Source organism: Pseudonaja textilis, chromosome 1 (genome assembly GCF_049901715.1).
Source record: "Pseudonaja textilis isolate UNSWEBS1 chromosome 1, rPseTex1.2, whole genome shotgun sequence".
NCBI lineage: Eukaryota > Metazoa > Chordata > Lepidosauria > Squamata > Elapidae > Pseudonaja > Pseudonaja textilis.
In genome coordinates, this window is record NC_141990.1 from 76,964,644 (window position 1) to 76,986,393 (window position 21,750).

A 21,750-nucleotide genomic window follows, 5' to 3' on the forward strand; every position below is an offset into this window, starting at 1 on the left:
ATATTAAAACCAACAGAACAGAATATCCGTAGTTCAGAGATCCCAAAATACGAAAGCTTTTATTATAGATTAAGAGAAAGAAGAAGAAAAAAGGCATGTTCTAAAATAAAAAGAAGGGTCAATGAAGACCAACGTCAATGACCACCCTATGAGAGTTGGTGAGTTAAGAGAAGTACCAAAGCAAAGGTGTGTGGTAAGGTTGTGGGACAGAAGCCTGAGTTTATTATTAGAAATCAAGGGGCAAAAGGACTTACTGCTTCTCTCCTTAACTCATCAATTTTCAAAAATAAAATCTATAAAAGAAAACCTCAACTTCTCCAGAGAAGGATTGTGACCCATTAAAAGTGTTGATGGACGTGCCCTGGCTTAACAGATATGAATTTAAACAGGAAAGATGGTTTTGTTTCTTCAATATGTCATATCTAGAGAGGGATCTACTTATGAATAGGTTACATTCCAAAAGGATTTTGTTCGCAATTCTGATAAGCAAAGAAAAATCCATGCACAGTACAGCCCTTATCTTACAGTCCATGAGCAGATCTGAGGACACTATGCAAGTGGAAATGATGCAAAAGTGGGGAAGGGTTAGCAGTAGCATTTAGCTTTATGTCTGTCCCATAGTGCTTTACAGCACCCTCTGGGCGGTTCATGATATAGAAGCATTATTTGCATATTGCTCCCAACGTAGGACAACAATGCGAGACCTCATTTTACCGACCTCGGAAGGATGGAAGGCTGAGTCAACCTTGAGCCCCATCAGGAGCAAACGCCAGGCTGTGGGCAGAATTTGCCTGCAACCCTGCTTTAACCACTGCACTACCAGGACTATAAGTGGCATGTCCGTGGGTGGGATTCAAAAATCCCAGCAACTGGTTTGCTGCTCAGTTGTTGGGTGGGCATGGCCATGGTGGGCATGGCCTACCGGAACTTCCAGGAGGGCCATTTTTCATCTTCCCAAGGGTCCAGAGGCTTCCCTCAGGCCTCTGGGAGGGCAAAAACGGCCTCCCCCAGGCTCTGGAGGCCCTCCAGAAGCTGAAAACAGGCCATTTCCAGACATCTGGTACTTCCGGAAGGCCCATTTTTTTCCCCCTCCCAGAGCCTCCGTGTGGACCCTGCAATTACCTGCATTGAAAATGGGCCACGTGGAGACTCCTGGGAGAGGTGTGGTAGGCAGGGCCAGCCAGTCAGTTCAAATACCAGTTCAGTGAACCAGATGCAAATTTAAAATCTGGTTCACCTGAACTGGTCAGAATCGGTAGAATACCACCCCTGGGCATGTTATAAACTCACCCTTTCCTGTTTTCTACTGACTTCCAGGATCTTCTGATTGGAGCCATGGACAGGTTTGTTCATCTCAGCGAAAGTTTGCAACTCAAAAGCTCTTAACTAGAGGAATGTCCGTACTAGAAAATGTACCGCTCAAATCTTTCAAAGGGGAACAACATTGAAAAATTCATGGCAGTCAGGTAGTTGGGCCTCAACCTTTCAGCCACTCCAGGCAAAGGATGTTGTAAAATAGTCAGCAGGTTGTCCTGTTTCACTTTGCATAAGCATCATTTTTTGCAGCACTGCAATGAATTGTGATTTCATACGGTACTTAAAGTGACAACAGGAGCATGACAGAGTGCAAAATGGAACTGCAAAGATGTGACATGAGGCAGATAAACATTTTAGTGTCAAGTTGTGCTGATATGTCTATTCATTATATGCAAGAGCCAACACTGTATCAAAACATCAGACGTATTTCATCAGCTCGGCTTGTCAGTGTAGTAAGGAGCTGGAAAAAAATATTTTGGTATTCTTGTGGTGGATCGGGATGTTCTTCAGAATGGCCAGAAGAATACTTTACTTAATATTTCACTTTATTTATTTTTTTATTTTCTCTAGACAACAAGGATAATAATTAGGAAACGACAGTGCAGGGATCATAGTTCCGTGTCAAGGCGGGTTTCTGTCTTATAAAGAAGTAGGCAATACACATGAGGATAATTTTTAGATAGTTCTGTTTATTCAGAGCTATCATCTACAATTTTACTAAGTGGTTTTAAAACAGAAGTTGCTGACGGATAGAGGAAAAAATAAACTGGCTGTCCATCTTTGACAACACAACTCCATCTTTGCTGCTGTTCACAGACATTAGAAAATGGGGCAGGTAACAAAAGAATAAACCTAATTGAATTGTAGGATATGACCAGGCTGAGCTCAAGGGAGGGGTCAAGTGCATCATCAGTCATGAGTCCCCTCACATCCACAAGAGATCTAAGTCCAGCCCATCTTGAATTCACACTTATCTGCCACCAATTTGTTTTGGCCGTTAGTAGTTCAGGTTCTTAGAGAGACCTTAAGCTCAGTGCTTCCATTTCAGAGGTGGTATTCAGCAGGTTCTGACCAGTTCTGGAGAACCAGTAGCGGAAATGTTGAGTAGTTTGGAGAACTGGCAAATACCACCTCTGACTGCCTTGCCCCCATCTATTCTCTGTCTCCCGAGTCCCAGCTGATCGGCTGGGTCTTCTTTTGTTGCCCTGAGTAGGAGAACGGAGCTGGAAAGCAGGTTAGTGGGGTGCAGAGGAAATGGGGATTTTGCAGTAATCTTCCCCCAGGAGTGAGAAGGGAATGGAGATTTTACAGTATCCTTCCCCTGCCATGCTCACCAAGCCACACCCACCAAGCCATGCCATTTCCACCAAGCCATGCCCACAGAAACGGTAGTAAAATTTTTTGAATCCCACCACTGTTCCATTTCATCACCTTTAAAGCCCTTCATGGCATGGTCCAGGTTATTTGAGGGACCATATCACCCTATTGGGATTGGCCCATCCTACTCATGCCGGCAAAGGAGGCATGCTCCGGGTCCTGTTAGCCTGATTATTTTGGCTGGTGGGGTCCAGGAGGAGGGCCTCCTTGGCTGTTGCTCCTGTCCTCTGGAACACCCTGTAAGGACCTAAAGATGTGGCTCTGCCAGTTGGCTTGGGACACCAGTGGAGGAACAGCGCAATGGAGGTGATTGATTGAGCAATAACAGATCCCATCTCCCACCCACCCACTCTCCCCCACCCACTCCATGTGGCCTTAGGTTTTAATGTTGGATTCTAAATGTTTATGTTTGAATTGTATTTATTTATTGTATATATAATTGTAAGCCACCCAGAGTTACCCTATGGTAAGGTGGGCAGCCAATAAATTTTATAAACAAACAATCAAACAAACTGCCTGGATCTTCTGATTTCCTTAGTGAAAGATAGCAGTCTGGATATGTTTATCCTGAAGGAGCCACTGATTACTTTAAGGAATCATTGTAGGAATCCTGAATTGCTGGAATCTCATCTATTTCTCATCTGCCCCTATTATTAGGAAAATGCAATATTTATTGGCAGATGGTTTTGACTCATAGCTATGTTCTCCCCTGTTCTCCAGTGTTTCCAAAATTCTAAGATATCATAGTTATAGAAAAGTTTTGGGAGAACTTTTGTGTGCAGCTAAGGAACCCAAGACAAAGTTTTCCCTCTGCCCCAATTTTCTCATGATGTTAATCTCAGAAACTCGCCCTAGGAAACAGACTGACTTTTTAAATACTTCTCCCGCCCAAAAAAGTTTATAAGCTGTTTTATGTTATAAATCTCAGTGCTTCCATGTATAAAAGGAAAAGAGGTTTGGGTTTTTTGGCAATAGCATTTTTCATTTGAGAAAAGTACATATTAATGAGCAGGCGATGTGATCAGATGGACGATAAATAAGAAATTATGAGAATTTAATGGTATAAGAAAAGTGGTAGATCATCTGAAAATGCTATGGCTGTCATATCTCTCCTTGATTACTAATATTTGTTTATATTTTTCTTTTTTCAGTTTGTGTTCTGCCGTGAATGTAAAGAAGAATACCATGAAGGGGAATGCCATAGCTTTTTCAAAAGTCCAGGAGCCACCGCTCAAATGGTACATATATCCACATCCATAGCATCTCAGAAAGTTAACTAAAAGATCATGGGGGGTGGGTTGATAAATCAAGAACAGAGACAATCAGGGCCTTGGTGGGAAACATCATGTGGACAAAAAGAGAGAAGATTCTGCTGTAAACATATGTTTCCCTTTCAGAAGTCCTAGTGTTAGTTACTGGTATTAGCTCTTAACCAGAGTCTTGGTGGCACAGTGGTTAGAATACAGTACTGTAGGCTAGTTCTGCTGACTGCCAGGAGTTTAATTCTGACTGGCTCAAAGTTGACTCAGCCTTCCAGCCTTCCAAGTTTGGTAAAATGAGGGTCCAGATTGTTGGGGGGCAATATGCCCATACTGTAAACCGCTTAGGATAGTAAAGTACTATGTAGCAGCATATAAGTCTTAAGTGCTGTTGCTATACATATCATAGGTGGAACTCAGAAGTAGTTATTAAGACTTTAATAAAGTCATGAAACTTACAACATATACAGACAGACATCTGCTCAGAAAGCGAGTTTTTTTTTTTAATCTTTACCATTGTAGTATTCAGATTTTTTGAGAAAATGACTAATGGGACTTTCATAAACTTTTCCTATGGAGAAGCATGAAAGTTTATGCTTGATGTACTTTCTTTCACATTCTTCCTCTTTATAGCCCAATGTTAATTCTTCATCCTACAGAACCAATGCATACCAATGAGCAATGAGCAGCAAGCACAAATGTAATCTGCGTGATGAAGATTATAAAAACTGATGGGGAAAAAGTAATTTGATTTTTATTTTAAGGTGTTTAAATTTGTGCTTTCAGATAGAGCTGTGCAGTGCTTCAGATTAAATTCCAAAAACATACTTTGGAATATTCAGAGGCACAAATATAACACCCATTTGCTACCGTTTAAAGCTGCTATATCTATATCATTTTTTTTGGAATTGAATCCAAAGAGTTGCACAGTGTTACTTCGAAACAAATAAGCAAGCTAGGATTTTTTTTTCCCCATTTCTTGAAATAAAGCAATGCAGTCCTTCAGTCAATAAATGCAAACAAAAATGCACACATTTGCAAAACACTGTGCATAGAATGAGATAAATTATATTTAAAAGCGGGGGGTGTTAAAGAAATTTTGTGATGCAGAAAACATCTCTTTAACTGGCGTTTGGGGTCTATTTAATACTGATATCTTATGCAGGAACTTTCTTTTTCCAATTTGCTGCTGTTCATCAATTTTCAATTACCTCACTGCTAGAAATATTTTAATGTTTGGAGATTTAAAAAGGGATGCTTTGGATATAAACAAGGATTGAACTGATCATTATCTCTAATAGTCACAATAATACTGAGTTCTGTTCACTCTGTAAAGATAAGTGCCAAACGGAGCAAATTTATTTTAATTTAGGTCAAGATAATGTAAGGATTATTTTAAAAGCCAAGCAGCCAACCAATTTATATTTCAAACATGAGCAAAGAGAAGTTCCTAATGTGCACTTTTATGTTTCATACTGGGAAATTTTCTTTTTATTTCTTAAAAAAATCATGCTGAAATGAAGAAATAATTGAGTTGATAACCTTACCAAGTTATCAAGTTAATTCTTGGACTTTAGCACAGAGCTGCATACAGTTGCTCGATTCCTAGAGAATGCCAGGATCCAAATTAAACCACATTATTCATTAAGCAAATCAGAATCCAAGTATCCTTGGATCCTGATTCTTTATCTGTTATCAGTTCTGGGAGAAACAGCTCAAGACCTGAGGGGCATATCTGAGACATAGCTGATTTTGAGAGATGGAAGTATAGCCATTTTATACTATCCATAGCTCATGAGTTCCTCTTCAGAAAGGAGAATGAGAATTCAGCTGGTAATTATATCAAACAATACTTTCTGTTCATATTTGGATAAGTAAACAGCATGTTGATGCTTTTAGTATTGTGTTTGCAGTGTTGCCTTGTCCTAGCTATGCTAATCACCCAAAGAAGGGAAAGGCAAGGGGGAAATTGATTAAATGAGCTCTGCCATCTTCCATACCAAATCATTCTGAAATTACTATAGCCCTACCACACTTTTCCCTGTGTTGTCTTTACCCTCAATCCTAAATTCAAAATGCTACCAGAATGAAAGCATGATCACTCCTTGGTAGAGCTTCACCAGTGCTAGACAAAGCTCAGCAGATGAGGCAAAGAGACCCATAAAAGTGTGGGTGTGGGTGTGAGTGGGTGTATGTATGTTCCAGCATAACTCTGGAATACCTAGAGCAATTTCAACCAAACTTGGTACACAGATGACTTACCCTCTGGAAACAAATACTGTGAGGGTAAGAAACTCCTAACACACCTCAGGAGTGTATGCCTTAAGATGGCTTCTACTGTACAGCATAGTGGACTTGTCATGGTAACGGCTTCACAATACTCCACAAAGGGGCTCACTCTCAGCCCTCCAAGGAAACATCAGGTGATTGGCCATGTGTAATCAAACGCTACAAAAATGAAACACCAGTGTAGACAATAAACTTCCGAGGAGAGGAATAGAAGACTTGTGATGCTGCATGAGAGACAGTACAATAATGTGAGTCCCGATTACAGGATTTTCCTATCTAATACAGGTTTGGGATAAATAAATACCCGGGTTATCGGCTGGTATGAGAAGGGTACCCAGGAAGTAAATACACAGGAGCATCTGTCCATTCTGACTGCATTAAAAATATGCTTTGTCTTATACTAATTAGACCTGGTCGTAGAAATGTTATGTTATACAATTAAATTATGCATATTTAAATCAATTTATTCAATAGCAGGAAAAAGGTTATGAAATTGAACTTTGGTATATACAATCCAAATTTCAGAAAGCTCTTCCCGTTGGGATCCCCAACAGTAAAATTCTTGTTAAGGTTTTTTAAAAAGAGATAAATTTAGTGACACAATTGACAAATGCCCTTTCCACCTTGTATTACTATTATTTTTTGTCTTCTTTCTCTTGGTCACTGAAAAGCCAAGTATCTTTTTACCATGAAAACATACCATTGTGATTTCTGTTGCCCTCTTGTTAGCTTTCAGTTCCTGGTATCAAGGGGGTTCATGGGGCCCAGAATGATGTTTTTTAATTAAAAAGATAATAGGGGAGCCAGTGCTTGCTTATTTATTGATTTGATTCAAGAGAGACTTGTTAACAACTAATGCCAGGCAGCCATAAAGCCTCATGGGAGGTGGGAAAAGTCACCTCCCAGGCACACATTGGCGAATCCAACCTGACATTAAGCAGGCACCAAGGTATATCTCCCCTGGAGTGGTAGGATGGACCAATAGCTAAGCTGCTCAGTATATTATAGGGCTCCTATTGCTTCATCATAGGATGAGAGGAACTGTATGGGTAAGTCACACAGAGAGAAAGTCGTTCTGGGACCTAATTAACCATCTGTCTGAAACTAGAGAGCCTGATAAAACAACTGCTGCATAGCCCATGTGGCTAAATCTCCTGAATGTCACAATTTGAGAGAAAAAGATAAGGAGGTGTGTTGGGAAAGTGCGGTTTTTCAAACAGCGGGTGATAGAAAAGACAGATTGTATTTGCCATATATTTGCCATATATTTGCCATTATATTGACAGGAAATAATCACATACATATTTTAGCTTGATCTGGATCACCATTTAAGTGAATCCCATTGAAATGAAACCAGATGCTTTGGTGATACTTTGTTCAATATTATAATTTAGATATAAATATGGATCCCTAGAGCACAACCCCATCTAAGTAAACTACACAAATATAATCCTATTTTTACAGGCACATTCCCTCAGCTCTTTTGAGGTAATAATATCAAGCTTGTCTCTTTTTTGAGTACTTTTTTGAGGAAGCAGATCAAGGAGCTGTGGTTTTGTTGTATAAACTAAGAGATGGGCAAAAAAAAAATTGCGCAAGGTGATTAACCTGGTCAGCCACTAACATGGTTCAAACATCCTCCTTCAGAGTTCTAGAACTACAAGTAGTCCTTGACTTAACAACAGTTCATTTAGTGACCGTTCAAAGTTACAATGGCACTGAAAAATGTGTCTTATGACCATTTTTCACACCATTGCTGCATCCCCATGGTCCCATGATCAAAACTCAGATGCTTGGCAACTGGTTCATACTGATGATGGTTGCAGTGTCCTGGGGTCATGTGATCACCTCATGTGACCTTTTTACAAGCAAAGTCAATGGGGAACTTGAGACTTTCAAGAAGTGAAAGATAATGGCAGATAGGAAAGCACTCCAGAGGGTTAACGTCATTGTCCAGAAGATCATTGGTTGCCCTCTCCCCTCTTTGGAAGAGTTTTATAGCTCCCGCTGCCTTAAGAAAGTTCAAAACATTCTCAAAGATCCATCTCATATTGGGAACCCTTTTTTTGAACTATTACCATCTGGCAGATGGTACAGAATAATAAAAACAAGGACAAATAGGCTGAAAAACAGCTTCCATCCCAGAGCAGTAGCTCTTTTGAATTCTACTGTGTAGTGTAATGTTGGTGTGGTGTCGGGGTTTTTTGGTTCAATGTGTGGAGTGTGAAGGATGTGTGTTTGTGTTTATTTTCATGGTCATGATGTGCACTGAAGATGGTGTTTGATTTCGTTGTATCAGGTGCAATGACAATAAAGTAAACTAAACTAGAGATTGGACTCCCATCTGTCAGAAATAGTGTAGGGTTTCCTCCTTGGGCAGCGGGTTGGACTAGATGACCTACAAGATCCCTTCCAACTCTGACTATCTGTTATCTGGGATCCAGATTCACTTAACATCCATGTTACCAACTTAACCAGTGAAGTGATTCACTTAACAATTGCAGCAAGAAAAATCGTAAAATGGGGCAAAACTCACTTAACAAATGTTTTACTTAGCAACACAAAATTTTGGCTGAGTTATGGTTGTAACTAACAGTTTTACAGAAGCTGAATACAGAATACAGATTCTGAATATAAAATCTCCTTGCTCATCCCCTGCTGGTAATCTACGAGCCTTTGCGCTAGGGAGGCTTAATGAGGCTGGCCTCTCAATTTCATGTTATCTGATGCCCATGATGGCTGACCAGGTCCTTGACATCAAATCAAGTTCTCCTGTATAAGATCCAAATCAAAGTCAGAACAATTTGAAGTGGAGAAAAAAAAATATTTCTTCATCCTACAGTTGTCCTGAGTTTAACATATCTGCATGATAATCTTGTCTATGGCCAATTATAGGAACATATCCATCAGCCATTCAGTAACTTTCTCTGTCTTTCTCTGATTTCCAGTTATTTTATTATGCTCTTTCTTTCACTTCATGCAGTCTTCATATCTTGCACATGGTGGCACTGTACTACTGAAGCAAAGTAAGGGGACTCCTTTCCGAAACCAGCCAGTGATTTTCTTATAACCTGCGCATTAATCCTGAATATTTTACAAAGTAGAAAATTACATGTTAATCGTTCGAAGGATTGGAGGGGGGAGCAAGGGAAGCTTTCTCTTCATCAATAGGATTTTAAAGAAATAGTTAGTTTTGTGTATGTCATAAACCCAGAGTTGTCTTTGAAAAGATAACCACATAAGCAATGAAAAATTCCTTTTCCAGGACATATTGTCATGTTTTCCAGGTGTGCATTATGCTTATAGGTAGGTAGGTAGGTATTGAATTTATATAGTAGCCCCTCTCTCTTGCATGTGACTCTGGGAAGCACACCCAGTTAAAGACAAACTAAATACAGGTGAAATTCAAAAAATTAGAATATTGTGCAAAAGTTCATTTATTTCAGTAATGCAACTTAAAAGGTGAACCTAATATATGGGATAGACTCATTACATGCAAAGCAAGATAGTTCAAGCCGTGATTTGTCATAATTGTGATGATTATGGCTTACAGCTCATGAAAATCCCAAATCCACAATCTCAGAAAATTAGAATATTACATGCAATCAATAAAACAAGGATTGTACATAGAACAATATCAGACCTCTGAAAAGTATAAGCATGCATATGTATGCTATGCATACTTTGTTTGGGCCCCTTTTGCAGCAATTACTGCCTCAATGCGACGTGGCATGGAAGCTATCAGACTGTGGCACTGCTGAGGTGTTATGGAAGACCAGGATGCTTCAAAAGCAGCCTTCAGCTCTTCTGCATTGTTCAGTATCATGTCTCTCATCTTTCTCTTGCTAATGCCCCATAGATTCTCTATGGAGTTCAGGTCAGGCGAGTTTGCTGGCCAATCAAGCACAGTAATCCCACAGTCATTGAACCAGGTTTTGGTGCTTTTGGCAGTGTGGGCAAGTGCCAAGTCCTGCTGGAAAATGAAGTCAGCATCCCCATAAAGCTCGTCTGCGGAAGGAAGCATGAAGTGCTTCAAAATCTCCTGGTAGACAACTGCATTGACCCTAGACTTAATGAAGCACAGTGGACCAACACCAGCAGATGACATGGCTCCCCAAATCAACAGACTGTGGAAACTTCACACTGGACTTCAAGCATCTTGCAGTGTGTGCCTCTCCATTCTTCCTCCAGACTCTGGGTCCTTGGTTTCCCAATGAGATGCAAAAGTTGCTCTCATCAGAAAAAAGGACTTTGGACCACTGAGCAACAGACCAGTTCTGTTTTTCTTTAGCCCAGGTAAGACGCTTCTGACGTTTGTTGTTCAGGAGCAGCTTGACAAGAGGAATACGACATTTGAAGCCCATGTCCAGGATCCATCTGTATGTGGTGGCTCTTGATGCACTGACTCCAGCCTCAGTCCACTCCTTGTGAAAGTCCCCAACACTTTTGAATGGCCTTTTCCTGACAATCCTCTCCAGGCTGCGGTCATCCCTGCTGCTTGTGCACCTTTTTCTTCCACACTTTTCCCTTCCACATAACTTTCTATTAATGTGCTTTGATACAGCACTTTGGGAACATCCAACTTTTTTTGCAATTACCTTTTGAGGCTTTCCCTCCTTATGAAGGGTGTCAATGATAGTTTTCTGCACAACTGTCAGGTCAGCAGTCTTTCCCATGATTGTGATTCCTACTGAACCAGACTGAGAGACCATTTAAAGGCTCAGGAACCCTTTGCAGGTGTTGTGGCTTAATTAGCTGATTAGAGTGGGACACTTTGAGCCTAGAATATTGAACCTTTTCACATTATTCTAATTTTCTGAGTGTGGATTTGGGGTTTTCATGAGCTGTAAGCCATAATCATCTCAATTATGACACATCACAGCTTGAACTATCTTGCTTCGCATGTAATGAGTCTATCTCATATATTAGGTTCACCTTTTAGTTGCATTACTGAAATAAATGGACTTTTGCACGATATTCTAACTTTTTGAGTTTCACCTGTAATCAACATAATTTATTATAAAATTTACCATTTCAAATGTTATACTAAAAGACCTGGCACGTTGATGTGCTGACAAGTCAGCCATCACCTAGAGATAACCTCCACCTCCCTACCGGTTAAATGGCATAACCAAAACCACAGGAAGAAAGCAAACAGCACACAGGACATCCTTCTTAGCAACTGAGATAAGGAAGAAACAGCACCAGATAAACAAGGTGGAAAAAAGCAACAAAGAAGTTCTCAAGGAACAAACAACATTCCTAGAGTTTCTTCTCATTCGTGGACATTTCTGGGAGAATTCATAAAGTGCCCTTAGAAGAGACTTCCACTTGAGAATAGCTGATGAACATTAGTGAAGTTATTCTAAGTACAGTTTCTCAACAGATGAGTAGAACAAACTGAAAATCCAGAAATGGTGAAGCTGGTTAAACTCCTAAAGTAAGTTGTCAGATTATAGTGTAATTTACTGCATACCTATCCAGAAGAAAGTATTATTCAAATGTATATGTAGGTTAAATGCACATAGGATGGTAACCTATCCTTTTCTCCATACGGCCTTCAGAACCTTAACACTCTGAGCTTACTTGTTTTCTTGCAGACGTTTCATTACCCAAACTAGGTAACATCATCAGTGCTAGCAAGGAGTGCAGTTTGCTGTCAGTTTATATTCCTGTAGCTTGCCTTGTCAGCATGGTGGAGGTGGTCTTAGAGATTCGTTGGTTGGGCTGTTTACCCTTGCCTCTTTGGCAGTTTCTTGATTGGGGTATTGCTTACTTGATTATTGGTCTGATGTTAACCTTGAGTTAATCTATGCTGATCTGAGTGTTGTTTGCTGGTGGAAACTGAGAGGTGTTTGGGTCATTTTGTTCCCTTTTGGACTGGTTGATTGTCTCTTTTGCACAGTCTATAGGTATTGTTAATGTCTATGTGTCTACTGATGGCTAATTTGTCAGAATGCCAGGCTTCTAGAAATTCCCTGGTATTTTTCATCGTGTTTCAGTTTGGGCACAGAGTTCCCAAAGACAGATTATCATGCAAAGAGCAGAGTGTGCACAAAATCCTTTGCAGGGTCCCAACTTTAGGCCTGCAATACTTGTTTTTCCCTCAGGAGATGGTGAGAAAATTATGAGGAAGCATTATCGTTCGGTTGAATCGCAGCTTCATGCAGGTTGAGTGCTACTGTTTATGTCTCTTGAAATCTGGTTCCTTTTTTGCCTACGTAGTTATTTTCTATAATAATATGACTTTGTGTGTCTAGTAGCAACAATGACAGAATTTGGCTTTAGTGTGGGATTTTGTGATGCTGTTTCCCAAAACAAGCCAGTAGAGATACTAGCAACACAATGAGTTTACCTATTCTTGAAAAAAAATTGGCTTTAATAAAATAATATTGTACAACTACATGTGAATTCAGCTTCAAAACCCCAAAATAAAGGCTGTTCAATGTGCAGAAATGATACTAATGGCTTCTGACTGCTTCCACTTTTTGGGAAGGGTATAATAAAAGGGGCACAATGGCTCAGTGGTTAAAGACACTAATCGCATCACCTGGAAAGGTGACAATCTGTGTTTTGTGACCTCTGCATTGTGCAATGGGGTCTTGCCCCAACTCTTGCACACACAGTAGTTGAAAGCATGCAAATGAGAGTAAATAAAGAGGTACCATGAATGGAGGCAAGATAAGATAAAATAAACTTTATTGTCACTTTTTACATTAAAATGAAATGGCACACATTAAAAATGGAATTCTGATGCCTGCTCTCAAAAGTGTGTGTTACATACATACATACATACATACATACTTACATACCATGCAGACCCACCCCGAAAAGAAGCCCTATCATGTTTTTGAATGCATGCACTCAAATTAAGCCCTATCCCCAAAATTAGCCCTAATTAAGACCCCATCCACCCCAGGGTGCAGGGGGTGGGGCGAAGTGCACAGGTAAAAAATAAGGTAAGGTGGGGATGGCGGGGTGGAGCTGCCCTACTTACCAGGACTCACACACTTCGACACCTGCCTCGCCTTCTTCTGTGGCTGCTTCTTCTGCAGCTCACTTCTTCTGCGGCCACTTGCAACTTCTCGCACATGTTGCCCCCGGCCTCCATTTTGCCATCAGAGCTTTCTAAAAAGCCCTCTGCATCTGAGTAATGGGCTCCAGATTGACATGCATGGTGCCACCAGCCTTCGTTTTGCCTTCAACTCAACTTATAACCACAATTCAGCCCAACATTTCTGTTGCTAATTGAGACATTTGCTAAGTGAGTTTTGCCCCATTTTATGAACTTTCTTGCCACAGTTGTTAAGTGAATCATTGCAGTTGTTATGCTAGTAACGTGCTTGTTAAGTGAATCTGGCTTCCCCGTTGACTTTACTTATCAGAAGATTGCAAAAGAGGATCACATAACCCCGGGACACTGCAACCGTCATAAATATGAGGCAGTTGCCAAAGTGTCTGAATTTTGAACACAGAACGATGGGGATTCTACAATGGTTGTAAGTGTGGAAAAACAGTCATAAAGTCACTTTTTCCAGTGCTGTTATAACCTTGAATGGTCACTAACTGAAGTGTTATAAGTAGAGGAGTACCTTCATCTATTAAGAACAAACTTCAGCTGTTGGTATAATACAGCTACTCCAATTATCCCATGCAAAAAGAAAAAAGTACAATCTAGAGGAAGTGGTCACGTGCCTTGATTTGGGTAATTTATCCGTAGTTCATGGTTTCTTCTCTCTTTGCAGGGATTTGAAATTGATAAGCATGCAGCCATGAATGCTCGTTGGGAAGATGCATCCAAAGAAACAATAAAAAGAACAACCAAGCCATGCCCTAAATGCCATGTTCCAGTAGAAAAGGACGGTGAGTTTCCTGAAGGATATATCACACTTCCCATAGGCAGATTTTAAAACAACGTTGCAGAGCACTCCAATATATCAAGTGTAACCTAGCATGGTTACAATTTTCACTGTTTTATAATTGATTGCACACATAGTGTTCTATGATTTAACATATAAGTGTCTATGGAGAGTCTCAGTCATCTAGGTCATGATTATCCCAAAGATGTTTTTCAAGAGACAGCTGGACTTTCTTGTTTTTCTTTGAAGACTCTTCGCTTCTCGTCCAAGAAGCTTCTTGGATGAGAGGTGAAATGTCTTCAAAGAAAAACAAAAAGGCTCAGTTGCTTCTTGAAAGGGCACATTTAGGGCATGAATAAAACTATTAACTTTCTAGAAAATAAGTTTCCGGCAGTTCTGCTTCGTTATTCAATTATTTCTTCAAAGTCCTGATCGTTGCATCCTGGCTGGAAAAACTTCAACAGGGGAGTATTTCCTCCCACCAGCAGTGTAAAAAGCTTCAAACAACACTTCCCCTTTAAGAAAGTCAAGCCCCAGCAAAGAACCAGCAAAGAAAAAAAAAAACTCTGGAGAAGCTCAGGCGACAGAAAGTCTAGGCGTACTACCAAGAATAAGGGTTAACGGAGAAATGAAGAGGCAGTTTGTGTAAGCAGCGCAATAAAGATTAGGTTAGAAACATCACCAAAATGTTTCCTGCCTTCCTTACAGGACTAGACCTGTAAAGTGGAAAAAAATAAAAGGAGATTTCTTCCAACAACTGGTTTTCCGAACTGCTTAGAAAGTTAATAACAGGATCTAATGAAAAGGTGAGAACCAGTAGAATCCCACTCCAGCCCCAGCCCCTAGTCTATGGACTGACACTGGTCCTCAACATGCCAGAAGCCAGGCCACGCAAAGAAGCAAAGCTCCATCCATGGAATGCAGGCAGCACGCAAAACTATACCCTCTCCGGTTCGCAGAAAAACCTCTCTGCACAGAACCGATCCCTGGTGCCCAAAAGATTGGGGACTGCTGCCTTAAATTACTTAATGCAATTTCATAAGCATTTTATGAAAAGAAACTGGGTGCACATTTATACTTAGTTTTCTTAGGATATTTTATTTCGAAACAATGGCTAATGGTTGGTTCCACGATGTCTTAATATTATCTTGCTTCATGGCTTCACAAAACAGCCATGCTCCAAATAGAGTATCCAACCAGGGAGCAGAGGCTGTCCAATACTTTTGCACTGTACTGACTGAAAAATGACAGGTCCTTTCTCAACATCTGAAATTCTCTGAATACAAAAAGGACTTCCATGAAGAAAGCTTATAATGTATCTTGGGAATTACATAGCTGCTATAAAAAGTTCAACCAGTTAAATGCCAGGATCTTGGATTGGGATCTAAACTTATGCAATTAGTAATTTCCTAAAACAAAGTTCTTATTTATATGCATTGAGCAACATTTTGATTTTGTCCGTGTATTGAGGAAGCCTTATGTTAGTGATCCACATGATCAATAAGCTTTCTCAATAACATTAATCACTAGAAAACTTCCTCTTTACCCTTTGCAGAGTGCATCTGATCCATCTCCATTGATTACACATTTCAAGAGTTGCCAACGCATATTTCCATGGCTTCTTATAACAGATTTATTCAATGGTCCATAGCCTGAGATTTATTTATGACCCCTCAAAACTTTGAGCATAATTCCCAAGTACTACTTTCATATTATGATTATAAATGTGACTGGAAGAAAATACAGTATAATTAAATTGTAGGAGAAGATTCATATTAGTTACACTTATATAATTTGAAGCCTTTTTAATATAAATCAAATCATATGTAGCATTTATCTAGCCACTATTTCCGTCTTAGGAGGGTAAGCCCAAAACTCCATCATTCAAAATCTAAGGGTAGCTTGCACAACTTTGATATATATGAATTGCCGCTCTGTAAAATCATTATTCAAGATGTAAGTGTAGGTTGCACAGTCTTGATCTATATGGATTGTCACTTTCCCAAACCATCATTTAAAATCTAGGTGTAGGTTGAAGAGTCTTGATATAGATGGATTGCCACTTCATCAAAAGTTTTAAACTGGCTTGTGATCTATCAGTAAATGGTGTCCCCCACATGAATGAACCTTCCATTCAGTGTGTTTTAGACATTTTTGTTAATATATGGAAGATGTATGGTCCTTCTAACCACATTTAAATATTTGAAATAATGAAGAAATATGTATTTAGTGCCTGAGGATAAAGCCTTTCAAATCACTCTGAGCTTCTAACTTGTACAAGTCATTCAGCTGACAGCAAAATGTAAGGATACTGCTGGTAGCTGTAAATTTCTAATCTTGTTTAGTCTAATCTAATTCTCAGCTACTACATTCTGAAATTTATAATCCTGTTGAGTCTACTTTAATCCTCAACTAATAACTCTCTCATATATACAGTATATGAACACTACAGATTCAGGGATGACCAAACATCATTCTGGACTTTAGAGAAACTATAAATGCAGAGAAAATTGCATTTCACATTGAGTGTCTCCTTTGGGCTCACTTCAGAATCAGAATTTCATCTGAGCTCAATTTCCATCAATTGAAAAGGAATTTAGAATGGATAAGTGCAACATTTCATAAACCACATTCTTTCCTCCCTTCAATTAATGATTCTTGAAAACATAATTCAATAAATTAATCTACAAATGGTTGTTTATTTTATTTATATATTCATCACATTTCTATACTACCCGTGCCACCTAGAAGACACTGAGCCGCTATCCTGAGCAATGAAGAGTTTGCAATATTAAGAGCTCCACTGTCTCTTTCACATATAAATTAACAGTAGGATCTGGAGTGAAACCCATAGGTAATTATTGTGATACCCACAGACATGCCAACTTATTATCTGCTTATGTTTGCATTTGTACTAATGGTTGTCTGTCCTGTATGATTTTCTTATACATATTATTGATTTTCTCCTAGGTGGATGTATGCATATGAAATGTCCTCAATCTCAGTGTAAATTTGAATGGTGTTGGAAATGTAGCCTAGAATGGAACAGAACGTGCATGGGAGATCACTGGTTTGACTGATCCTTAAGTAATCCTAGAAACAACAAATTGCTGCAAAGTCACAGTGACCTTCACAGTTTCTTCACACTATATCAGATTCCAAAGATCTTGTTTCAGCTTTGAATTTCTTACAACTATTAATTGTGGGATTAATTAGGACATTTGGCATTTGTGTATGCATTTTTCAGCACCACACATCAGTATGTATACTCAGAATTAAATAATAACAACCAGAAGGACCAGACTATCATTTGTTAGATATATTCTGCTTACATCAGGACAACTCTGTAATGGTGCCTCCTCCCTTGAAAACTATGTCATGTCATGAGAAACAGCTAGTTTCTGTTTTTAATTGATTTCATCTTTGATTTGTTATCTATTATTGGCAAAATAAAGAACTATACAAACTGGGCCTCTCAAATAGTTCAAACTATCATGGTTTGTATTTATCAGCAATTCAGTTTGTGACTTTGTGTTTGAAGATTTAGAAATGTTAATTTTTAAATTACATAGGTATAATCACAAGTGCATTTTCAGATATATTACACAACTTGCCTTCCAAAACCAAAACTTTTATAGTACAATTTTTTATAGTGACACGATTTTTACTGGATTGATTTCCAGGCCTAAGTCACAAATAAAAATATAGATGTTTGTTTTCTTCTTTTGACCCCCTTGGTATGTACATTCCTAGTAGAGCTAAAGGAGATTGGCTACAATATATACATTGGAGACTTGGGCGAAGTTTTTCTAAGTCAACATTAATTTGAGTTCTATGATCTTATTGTCTGACATGATAGAAATATTTACAGTTCTACTAGAATTACCCCAAATGGTTATAAAGCAGATTGATTTTGATTTATTTGGGGGGCAGGGTGGATTTGATTTTTAGCATTATATTTTTAGAAGTTTTTGGTTGAAGCTTTGCCAGTATTTTAAAAAAAGATCTTGCTATATGTTTCATCCTCAATAAAAGTTCTGGTGTTTCATGTTTTTGATGGTATATGATTACTTCAGATTTATTATGGTAAAGACAGTGTGAAAGTACTTGAAAGCAAATATACACTGAGTGGGTATCTTACACATTACTAAATCAGAGTTGACACATTGTTTTGCAACTGTATCTGCCAATCTTATACTTCAAAAGTTAAATGAGTTAGGGATTGTGATAATCTCTCAGCGTTAAGAATTTAAGGAGCCGTGTGTTTTTCTATAACCTTGACCTATTACTCCAAGAATATATTGCATTACTGCTAAAAGTAAGTTGATGTCCATGATTCTTGAGATGAGAATTGAAAGTCAGACTTTCACAATCAGAATAGCTTTGAAACTACATGAAAATTTCCCTTTATTCTCTCTATTCAATAAGGATGAAAAAAAACCAAGCAGGCTAGCTCAGAGTGAGCTCCAAATGTCTAGACTTTTCTTAATATGAAGAAGAAATCAAAATATGTCACTAAGCTCCTTGAAATAATAATGGTCTTCCGCCTTGCCAGTATACTGTGATTTGAGGCAATGGGTGTAATTGTGAACATGCCACTGAAGAAATGCATTCAGGTTTTTAGTAGAAGAAAGTAAACTGGAGTTGGCAAACCACTGAAAAAGATGCTTTATGGAAGTTAGTGTGAGGATCCCTCTTTAAAGTTTGAAAGCTTCTGGTAGGGAATCCCAGAAAGGAGCTGTCTCACAATTTTGTTGCTAATACCAACTTTGAAGATCATGTTTGAGTATTAATAATACTCGACTTTCCAAATGGCCCAATCCCAAAAGATGGTCTTCCTTGAATAGACTATGTTAAAATCCATGTTCATCAGAGCCCTAAATCCTGATGCTGGGTTGTTGCCCTCCTATGGCTTCCTCCACGTCTCCTGAAGTACTGGCCTGTCTCCTAGCAGAGCCTCCATGCTCTGGACACTATGCTGACAGACACAGCAAACCTTCTTGCCACAGCTCGTATTGATGTGCCATCCTGGATGAGCTGCACTACCTGAGCCACTTATGTGGGTTGTAGACTCCGTCTCATGCTACCACTAGAGTGAAAGCACCGCCAGCATTCAAAAGTGACCAAACCATCAGCCAGAAAGCATAGGAACTGAGAAGTGGTCTGTGGTCACCACCTGCAGAACCACTCCTTTATCGGGGGATGTCTTGCTAACTGCCTATGCTTTCCACCTGTTGTCTATTCCATTTGCACAACATTTTTCACATGATTGTTGCAGCAGTCCCCTTGGTCATGTGATTCCAATGCTTGACAACTGCTTCATATTTATGACGGTTGCAGTGTCCTGGGGTCATGTGATCCCCTTTTGTTACCTTCTGACAAGCAAGGTCAATGGGGAAGCCAGATTCATTTAACCACCAATTCATTTAACCACTAATTTAACAACTGCAATGGAGCAAGAAAAGTTGTAAAATGGGACAAAACTCACTTAACAAATTTCTCAGTAACAAACATTTTGGGCTCAATTGTGGTCATAAGTTGAGGACTACCTGTAATTTATATTATCTTGATATAGTACCTGATTTATGTAAGATGCCTGTTGGGAACCAAATTCTCTAACTTAGCTCCGATAACAGAGTCAAAAGCCACTTTAAAATCACTAAAGTAGCAAAAACTATCTTTCAGGAAAACAGAAAAGAAGGAAGATTTGTTCCTATGGCAATAAACATTTTAATACCAAAATTGCATTTCAAATTTTATATGTGATGAGTTGCTGGTCCCAGTGCCGGGATGAGGGGTCAGCTGGTAGCCCACGCCCGGACCGACTGCCCGGACGGGCTTCTCTCGCAGAGGCAATGAAGACAAGGACACAAAGGCATGTTCTTGGGGAGGAAGCCCAGAGCAAACTTTGCCCCTCTCTTTTATTGTGCAAGTTTAGGGTGGGGTTTAGGGTGTGTGAGGAAACATTCCTTTTGGGTACATTTGACCATATAAGGCTATGTATTTGCATATTTGACCATATAAGAAACTGACCATATAAGGCATACTGACCATATAAGGTAATACCTATGTTGACCAATCATAGCTTTACACATGTTGTTGGTTGTTTTGTTACCTGCCTCACTATGTTGACCAATCATAGCTTTACATATGTTACCTGGCAGGTATGGTATCATTGGATCATTGGGTGATATCGCAACATCTCCCCTGTTTTTATTTTGTTTTTAGGGCTATTTACTCACTATCCTCACTGTTATGTCCAGTCTAGGTCCTCCGACTCATCCTGTCATAGGTTCATGAGAATTCGTGGTTCCCCTTTGGCAGCATCTTTGGTGAACTCGTTATCAGAGTTATCGGAATCCGAGGAGAATTGCAAGAGGACCTTTTTCTCTATTAGCGCATTAATTTGTTTTTGTTTTGAGTATAAATCCGAATCAATTTGGCCAAATTTTCTTTTAAGGATTTCTAAGAATTTACCTATCACACATGGTCCAATGGTACATGCCAACAAGAGAAGGATAAGTGGACCAGCTATAGCAGATAACAATGTTGTTAACCATGGGGAAAGGTTAAATAGTCCTTGATACCAAGTATGTTGTGAAGCTCGTTCCCTTTCTCTTAATTTTAATCTGGTGTCTAGTTCTTTCATGGAATCTAGGACAACTCCTGAGCTATCAGCATAGAAACAACACTCTTCTTTAAGAGCAGCACATAGTCCCCCTTGTTTCAAAAACAAGAGGTCTAGGCCTCTGCGGTTTTGTAAGACCACCTCAGATAAAGAGGTAAGAGAAGTTTGCAAGGCAAGAATGGATTTTTCGACCCTTCTAAGATCTTCATCTATGGTGGCACTTAACTGGCGAAGATGCTGATCCAGAAGTAACAAGGCCAGCTATACCTGTGGCCGTCCCAGAAGCCCCAATCCCAGCAGTACAGTTAGCATCAAAGCAGTTACTACTTCTCTTTTTGCCCTAAGGTTACATTGTCTAGGTTCTAGTAAAGAAACAAAATCTTCTGAGTTATATACATCAATTTTGGGAAACAATTGTACCTGAATACAAAATGATTTTTTTGTCAATAATACATAATCATTTCAGCAAAGTCAAAATGTAATTTGGGGAAATAGGAAGAAATCATGGTGTAATTAGTTGTAGAGTTGAGTATTTGTCCATAAGCGCCTTGATGACCCATGTGATGTTGTGTGGTTTGTGGGTGTTAAGGCTGGTGGATGTCCCATCAGTCCAGCGAAACGAACAGCCAAGCAGGAAGAAGAGGAGTGCTGTCATCTTTTTCGGATGATGGCTCCGCTGGTTGTGGGCGGTGATATGGGCGGACACACCTTGCAGGAACCCAAAGAGTTCTGTCAGGAAGCTGGACTGCTGCGTAGCCTTGACCTCAGGTGATCAATTCAGCAGGTCCTTTCCATGCAGGAAAGTGGTCTCGAAGTGGGAACAGGTGGTTTAGTAAAGTGTCGAGACGCAGCAGACAGGGGGTGCCAGTGAGATTGAGGAAGTTAAGCGTATACAGACAAACATTTAACACATTTTGTAATACTGGGAGGCTAGGGGGGCCTTTAAGGCCTTTTGACCCCATGTATGGTTGCAATGCCAATTTAAGGTTTGATGAGCCCTTTCAACAATAGCTTGCCCCTG

At 39.5% G+C, this 21,750-nt stretch overlaps 1 protein-coding gene across 5 annotated transcripts in view; it reads left to right on the forward strand.

Annotated features, from left to right (window-relative positions):
- Positions 1-18,153, forward strand: part of PRKN (parkin RBR E3 ubiquitin protein ligase) — a 737,950-nt gene extending 719,797 nt beyond the window's left edge. For 3 of the 5 annotated variants that reach the window (XM_087938586.1, XM_026705091.2, XM_087938595.1), the window contains exons 10-12: positions 3,846-3,932; positions 13,988-14,105; positions 17,072-18,153. In XM_087938586.1, the coding sequence (XP_087794712.1) occupies positions 3,846-3,932; positions 13,988-14,105; positions 17,072-17,181 (315 nt within the window). In that variant the 3' untranslated portion in view covers positions 17,182-18,153. The remainder of the gene's footprint in view (positions 1-3,845; positions 3,933-13,987; positions 14,106-17,071) is intronic. The other 2 variants (XM_087938601.1, XM_026705092.2) reach the window with 1 other exon arrangement.
- Positions 18,154-21,750: the final 3,597 nt, after the last annotated feature.